Below are 8,672 nucleotides of genomic sequence, written 5' to 3' on the forward strand. Positions count from 1 at the left end.
CTTTAACGAGATAAGAGGTATTTATTTTACGACTTATGAATAAAAAATTAATTCTTGCATCAGATTTAGCAATATAATTGCAGAATTTATTTGTAGTTGACACAAAAGTTGAAAGTTCCGTTTTACATATATAAATAGCAGCAAAAGTGCCAGCACTGCCATTCAAGAGGCTCAAGGAGATTCATCTATTAAACTTTACCAGAATGCCAATAATGGCATTTATTTAAATTTTTGTTACTTGGATGAGATGTAGTAATGTGCTTGCCAGACATCTTGGTTTTCAGACATGATCCTAGTGTCCTGGTCGATTTACTTCTCTTCCCAGTAAAAGATAGATCTGATTTTTGATGATCAAAAGGTTTTAAAATAAATAACTGTGATGGATTATTTACGATAATTACTTTGTCTTTTTAAACATCGACATGTAAAATTAAGATCGTATTAGCTGGTGAAGATCTTTACCACAAGATTAAAGCCAAAAAATACTTTCTAAAAATGTCCTAGCCAGTAAAAAGTGCATGTAAATATTCTTCAAATTTTCATTCATCATTCAACATTCAAAGTATTTCTTCTTACTTAAGTAATTTATAAATTTTTACTTGTACAAAATTAAATATTTAAATTTATCTGTTTGTGTCATCTGTTATTACCCCTGGTTTAGATACATAATTAGTAACCATTTATTAATAACATTAAGAGTGAACTAACCTCTAAACTACTCTAAAAACCAGCCAATGAATGCATGACCTTTTTGAATACCCATGAGGGAGGGGGGAGATGGCGTCCCAATTGAACATTTCAGAAATCTGGCTGGCCTTGGTAGTTACACAGTCGAAAGTTGTACATGAAGTTAATGCATTTTTAATCCACAATTAATTTCAATATTTTCTCTACTCATTTGAAAATTACTGATCAAAAGCATCACTTGAACCTAAGAATTTTTAAAATGACAAATTTCCATTAAATAAAGGAATGCAAGTTTCGTGGAACCCTTGACTGATCTCCATTGAACTCTAGGGTTCTGTGGAACACAATTTAAGAAACGCTGTTCTACGCCATTGGGGAAAGTGCTGCTCTCTCTGCTGCTCGTTGCTGCCCAAGGTACTTCACATTGTGAGTGTCTAATTATAGCGGGGAGGGGGAAGGGGGGGGGTCTAGGTGGAGTAGTCAAAGTGTGAGTGTTTTTCTCATCATACAAGTTCTGGTGGAGCTTTTTTCTCTTTGAATGTGAGTGTTTTTTTTATCAAACAAGTGCTTGAGTGATTTTTCTTTTGCTGATGGTGTGCCCAGATTTTGGGTGCAGATCTCCCTTCACCATAAAAATAAAAAAAAAATAAAAAGTTAAAAATAAAAATGGTTGAAAATAAAAGATGACATTATGAACTCCTGGTCATTTTTCCTCATGCTGAAGCGCATTTTTGTGCAGTTCTTGTATAATTATTACACTCCAGAGTTCATCTTTTTCTTTAAAACTTTTATTTATCAATACCTGGATTATTCATGGGATTCATACTACAAAATGTACAGCTCTTTGGAATTACAAATCATAATCAAGCTCAAAGCCCCGGCTCAGATCACCGGTCTCTCTCGACTTCCAGAAATGAATGTCTTTTCCATTTTCCCACGGATAGCCAGTTCCACGGCATTTTCGGCCTGACCAAATCAGTTCCATGTGTGGGATACCTGTCCCATCTGGCATTCATTACAGCCTTGACTGACCAAGCATGTGCTGCCTTGGTCAGTCAGACGTTGCTGCCAAAATGTTTGTCAGGCTCTTTTTTTTTGTTAATTTTGCCTTGGGCTAAGTGAATTGATTTTACTGTCCATATGGGTATCAAACATGGAGACCTCCTGCAGTTTGACGGAAACACAACGAACAGCCTAAAATGGAACTTGACATGTTGTCTTACAGAGAACTTTTTTGAAATTTATGTTTTTTAACGCTCTGCACCTTTTTCACTCCACCTAATGGGACAAAACCCCCACCACATTCTGATTACAAAAGCCAAAGTGTTCATTGTCTTTTAAAAGTTACATGTTTACATTTTTCTTTGCAGTGAATACTCTTCTTATTAATGAAACTTACATTGATGTAAATGTGTACACTGGACAATTGGATCTCATTGTGGATACTCTAGGTTAGTAATTAATGTGTGCTTTTGATGTGGTCACTAACATAATTCATCAACAATTGTGTATTTTATAATGCTCTTTGAATCAATTCAAAAACGTCATAGCATTTTGATATGTAAACCAGAAAGGTTTAACTTTCAACTGAAATTGATTTTTTGAAGATTGAGTACAAATTAAGCAATTGAAATGGAATCATAGATAAAGTTATGAACAAATTTCTGGTTTAACTCAGATACCTAATTAAACATAATAATTCGATAGCTCATAAAGAAAATAAAGCATGTTTTCTTTTTTACTTCCTTCTATATCTAATAAAAAGAAGAAAGTATTGGATTCGTGCAAATTTTCGAATTTTGATGGATTTAAACGTTTTGAGGTGTGCTGAGCAAGGCCGACGCCAAGGGGTGGGGGGGTGGGGGGTGCTACACCCTCCCAGTTTTTCAGAAGTGGGGCCGCCAATTTCCTTTTAGTGATGCAAAAAACAAAGAAAAGGGGAAATTCTTCATTGTTTAAAAAATATAATAATAGTTATAACTGAGCAATTAAAATAATAGTGACAAAAAGCATTTTTTCTGAAAATTTGAATAGAAAATGTCATCTTAAAATACAATTTAGAAACTCTTTTATTAAGATTATCTAAGTAAGGGCTGCGGAAATGTAACCTTCGAACATTTTTTAACGCAAAAAAAAGTATTCAGTGCACTATTCACCGGGTCGCGGCCACAGAGTAGGTATGTCTGGCTGGTTGGAAACAATGGGAGCGGCTCAAATTAAAGTATAGTGCATAGAGTAAAAATAACATAATGAGTCTGAGGACCGGCGACAAAACTAACGTGGTTCACGCTTTGTCTCTCGGCGGCCCTGGTTATGCAAAACCAAGGTTTTTCAATTTTTATTGAAGAAAAGATAAATAAATAGGATAGCTTCATTGGGGCCGCCGAAACATTCCCATATGTAATTTTTTTGATGAAAAATATGTCCTGCAAATGGTTGTTAAGTGGAGAAAAATGCATGGGTCGCCAAAATATATTTCAAATAGAAAAAAAAAACAGTTAAAGCAGAGAGAGATTAAAAGTATTGCAATGAATACTCACACTAGAAGCTCTAATTGCTTGACTGTAAAAATCGTAAGCAAATCAAAGCTTGATCAAGAGATGCAGGAGGCATATTTAAAATAAAATGAAGTGGAATAAAGACCTAAGGTATTGCAGAAAATTACCACATCCCTTCAAAATGCTAAAAGTTCTTTTTCTGGGGCCGCAGACTCATGTATTTCAAGGAAACAAAAATATTAGGCTGGAAATTGAAAATTTAACTATGGAAAATTCAAGCAAAAAATAGTTCTCGGCAAAGGAAAATTGAAAAAAGTCTTGATACACTATTTTTATTAATAATTAAAATTTAAAATGAAGATAGGGATATAGCCAAATTGAGGGAAGAGCGGGGAACTCCAAACCCTTCTTTTTACGTCCTGAAAGCCAAAAAAAGCCCCAACGCCCAAAGGATGTGAGTTTTTAAAACTTAGGTTTCTAAAAAATTCCGGGAAAGCGTTCTCAAACACCACCTCGGCCTAACATCATTAAAGATGGCCTACTACACATGAGTATTTAGGACTGCAATATCGAAAAACCTTGAGAGTGCTCCCAACGTAACCCATGATAAAAGCCCTCTCAATTACTTATTCATCATTATTCAAGATGGAATAAATTTCGTCTTTTGGACTTTAATTAAAAAAACTTCCTGAGGACTCCTAAACGTATCCTCCTCCTAATATTACCAAAGTTCCTCAAAAATTTCATTGTTAAAGCGTTAATTCAGAATATTTTTTGGGGTTGATCTCTTAAACCCCCTACTCCTCTAACAGTATTGAAAATTGCCCACGATTGCGTTAACTGAATTTCAATTTTGAAAATTTGCCAGGGGAAGACTCCGAATCATTACCGAAAATCTTCTAAAACTGCGTTTTCTACAGATCGAAATTTTTTCAAGAGAATGCTCCTCTCTCTCTCTAGCCAACACCATCGATAAACCTCTTATGTCCCGCTTTTAGTGCTTCAATTACGAAACATTTCTGTGCCCTTCAAAACTCCCCCCCCCTTTCAATGAAGGTTGGCTTAAATTACGTTTTCGGAGCTTTAATTTCAAAAAATTGGCGGTGCACATTTTAACAAAAAAAAAAAAAAAAAGCCTACAACCGCGTTTTTATGGCTTTAATTTTAAAAATTTTCGGGGGGATGGCCCCCGCATCTCTTTCTCTTAATATCACCATAGTTAGTCTAAAACTGCATTTTTCGAACAATAATTTTCAAATTTTTCCCGGAGGGAGAACCTCTGGACCCCCCTTTACCTGTCACAATCAGAAATCATTCCCAATTACGTGTTTGGAGTTTGAAATTTTGGAAAAGTATTGGGGGATAACCCCGAGTCTCTTCCTCCCTTAACATCACCATAGATCGCCTAAAACTACGTTTTTCAAATAACAATCTTAAAAGATTCTCGGGGGAGAGCCCCCGGACCCCTTCTCTCTACTGAACATAATCAATCATTATGTACAGTTCGGTTTAGGGAACTTAAATTTGGAAAAATTATCGGGAGAGGCTTTCCTGGACCTCCTCTCTCCTTCCTCTCCAACTTAAAAAAGTACAGTCTAAAACTGCGTTTTTATATCTTCAATTTTGAAAAAATTCCAGGAGGTAGCCCTCCGACACCCACTATTTTTGATTGAATATTATCCTTTAATATGACTATCTCTGCTAAACCAAAAGCGGAATCTTCTCTCTGCATATTGGATCATGCGTTTGAAACAATTAAGGGGCCGCCAAATGCGTACACCCCCTCAGATTTTTGACCTAGGGACGGCCCTGGTGCTGAGTCTATTTCAACCATTTTTGGAAAATGTCTGTGTGTGTGTGTGTGTGTCACGTATGTGTATGACCAGTTTTTTGTGGTCACTCTACAACAAAAACTGCATGAAATCGAACGAGATTTGGTACACATATGTGCCCCTATGTGAACTTGTGCCCATTGGTTTTTGGTGCGAATTCCTGGTCCATACAATTGCCCCTAACAGGAACAGGTGCTGTTTCAATTGTGGTGTCAATAGCTGAATCGGGGGTTGAGTTATAGAATGTTTTTTGTCGTCAATTGTGACTGCTGTATCTCAAGAAATAACGAACAGAATCAAACAAAAATTTAACAAGTAGCCCTTAGAGGTTATAAGAGCTGATGTTTGCTGAAAAGGGGGTGGCGCAATCGAACATTCTTTTTTCCATTGTGAGAACCATATCTCAAGAAGTAATGCGACATTCTAGATGAAATTTGGAATAAATGTGAATCCATATGTAAGCAGGCGTTGTTTCAATTTTGGCGCCAATCGCTCCAAGAGGTGCTGTTTTTTTTTTGTGAATAAAAATAGCTTTATTAATGCAACAATAAGAAAGATAAATCGTAATCAACTGTCGTCTGCATGATTTTAATTGTATGGAAGTGATTGGAAATATTATCACAAAATGATTTAAAATTTTTAACTGTTGCCATCTTATGTTTGTTAACAAATAAAATTTTTATAATTAATTCAAGCAAGTCTTTTTAAATAACTTTCAATTTTTGCTCTTTGCTTTCATTTTGCGATAATTGAGACATTGGGATGGTCGTCAAGTTTTTGCATGTGTAATTTTGCTTTGTTGGGAATATTGCTTCCTCGTCAAGCATGGGGTAGGATCAGAATTATAAGAAAGATATAGAAGAAAGTTTCGTGATGGCCACAACATACTAGTTTAATTATAGTCTTAGTCTTTGATCGTGTCACTGTCATCTTTATTAAAAATGGTTTCTCTGTATACTGTAGGAACTTTACAATGGATTGATAAACTTAAATGGCCTGGTTTGAAAGGTTTCATGAACGGTCCCAAGAAATCCATCAACTTTCCAGGAGGGCGCACTGGTGGTTTTCTAAAATCTTTCAAGCAATTTAGTCTTTTTTGGATATTGAAAGCAGGTCATATGGTACGTTAAGTGCATACTAGTAATATATTTGCTTTGATATAAATAATAAATAAATATATTTTTTCACTTTTTATCACTTTGCACACTATCACACTATTAATGTTTCTCATGATTTGTTTTTAATTGTCTACTTATCTTCATGACTGCTTTTCACCAAAACAAATTGTGGGCCCTATGATAATTTTCTGATTTTTCCATAGTTGAATTGCGAGCAGATACTGTAGCTTAATTGTGTTTAATTCTTTGTTTCAAGTTCATCATCATTAATTAAATATATGTAACAATGTTGCATAATTTATGAAATTAAGTTTTCTTTTCTCAATATATTACAAAAATTACAAAGTAGTGAAGTTTAATAATACTCTGGCAGTTTGTTTTTGTTTAAACTGCTGTTCTTTTGAAAGCTTTTTATTTTTCTGAAACTACGGAATAAAAAATATAAATAACTTTCTGTTTGTGATTGGTTTACATTTTGAACAGTTTTTCTGTGTATTCTAAATCATTTTAGGTTTTCCATAAGTATATATTGATTTGTTTCGTGTGTGTGTGTGTGTATATATATATATAATGAGTATTTCTGATGAATAAAATGAACTAATTTTCCCTTAAGCTAATTGACACGTTAAAAGCTAAATGTCATTACATTTTCAATAGGTTCCTGCTGATGCACCAGAAACTGCTCTTCAAATGTTGGACATGATTTTGTCAAAAAAGAAATAATTAGATTCAATATGCTTCTTTGTTTAAAATGCTCTCTGAATATTAAAAACTACTTACGAGTGAAAGAAAAAGACAACCTTGTGTGAATATCAGTGCTAGTAAATTTCATAATTTTTTTTTTTATCATTTACTGAAATACACATATAATTCATTCATAGTATATTTTTCCTGTATATGTGTTTTTCCATGAAGTATATTACATGGTATAGCAAAATTAAGAAACCTTTGGGAATTTTTTTACAGAAAATTAAGTTGTTGCTATGTAAGGTTTAAAAAAAAAAAAAAAAAAAAAAAAAAACGTTTCTAAGGAAATTTTTCATGAAAAAGATTTTATCAAGAAAAAATGTATCTTAAATAATGTTGTAAATCAGATGGACATTACTTATGATCATTGTACATCCAATATTTAGTTCTTTGTTTTTGGCATAAGTCTATTACAGTATCCTTATCAATTAGATTTGTAGTGTCTTCCAAAATAAGGCTTAAAATATCTTTTATCTAGACACGTACCGAGTACTCGGTAACTACTCAGTACTCGGCCAAGTTATGGTCAGTTACTCGGTCAATATCGAGTAGTTGTAAAAAATTGAATATTGTTCAAAGCAGATTTTACAATTTTATAAAAAAGTGCAAGCACATAATATACTGTAATCATTTACAATTCAAATTTACAAGTCAAATTCAAGTTTGAGAATAATGAAGTTGGATATGCTTCAATGGAGTAAATCTTAAATTTCAATGCACCAAAGTTAATGAAATTTATTTATTAAAAATGGCGGGGGGGGGGGGAACTAAGTACAGAAAATATGAAACTTTGATATTATTAAATGGATTTTTGCCATAAACAAAATCATTTATAAGAAGCATAAAATACCTTTTCTTAAAAAAAAAAAAAAAATATTAAAAGCACAAATGTGCAGGAACACTTCAGACAAGTGTTTTGGTATAACAAGGAATGCTTTTTTCAATGTACAAAATGTGATGTATTTAAAGACATTCGACAAAGTCGTTTTTTTTTTTAAATTCATTAGCTCACATTTTATGCACTGAAAAAGATGTTCCTTGTAATGCAGAAACACGTGTCTGCAGTGCTCCTGCACATTTGTGCTTTCAATGTTGTTTCATTTGCTTTTGAAAATCATTTACATTTAGCGGACTAGAAGTATATAGATTGATATAATTTATTTTAATTCCAAATTTATTAATCCTAAGATTTATTCATTTGTTAATTTTTAATTTAAAAAGTAACTTATTTGTAAAATTGTTGACACAAACAAAATCTTTTACATAATGCGTAATTAAATTTCAGCTGGAATTTTGTTTTAAAAACCATTGTTTGAACATGGAGGTCTATACTACTATTCCAACGAGTTCAAAGTTGGTTACGTGTGTGTCGGTGGTTCTTCTTAAAACATAATTGGAACTCGGTATTCGGTAACCCGGTACTCAGCCGAATAGTAAAAGGCCGAGTACTTGGTACTCGGTCAAAGTGCTACTCAGTACGTCTCTACTTTTATTCATGCATTATGTTTAAAATCTCTTATGATGTGTTACTACAGCTAAAGATTTTTACTGCTTTGTTCTGAAAATGCGCTACTAATCAGTTTATGTTTAGAGGAACTTCTTCCACTGTATAAATCATATTGTTCTTTATTCTGTATTAACATTCATCACCTCTCAATAGAGCAATTTATTCTGATGTGTCTGCTGCATACTGCGCGGGTCTCTAGATGGCAGTTGTATATAACTTTTGTGCTTAATTGTATGTAGTTTTCTAAAAAGCATTTATCTTTTGTAAATAAAAAAAGTTTTTC

General features: G+C 33.4%; 1 protein-coding gene across 1 annotated transcript in view; it reads left to right on the forward strand.

The window, feature by feature from the left end:
* Positions 1-8,672, forward strand: part of LOC129234625 (retinoid-inducible serine carboxypeptidase-like) — a 59,772-nt gene extending 51,100 nt beyond the window's left edge. Inside the window, exons 11-13 of the mRNA XM_054868658.1 lie at positions 2,058-2,138; positions 5,981-6,138; positions 6,793-8,672. Coding sequence (XP_054724633.1) covers positions 2,058-2,138; positions 5,981-6,138; positions 6,793-6,858 — 305 coding nt within the window. The 3' untranslated portion in view covers positions 6,859-8,672. The remainder of the gene's footprint in view (positions 1-2,057; positions 2,139-5,980; positions 6,139-6,792) is intronic.

The sequence above is a fragment of the Uloborus diversus genome, chromosome 1, assembly GCF_026930045.1.
Source record: "Uloborus diversus isolate 005 chromosome 1, Udiv.v.3.1, whole genome shotgun sequence".
NCBI classification, from domain to species: Eukaryota; Metazoa; Arthropoda; class Arachnida; order Araneae; family Uloboridae; genus Uloborus; species Uloborus diversus.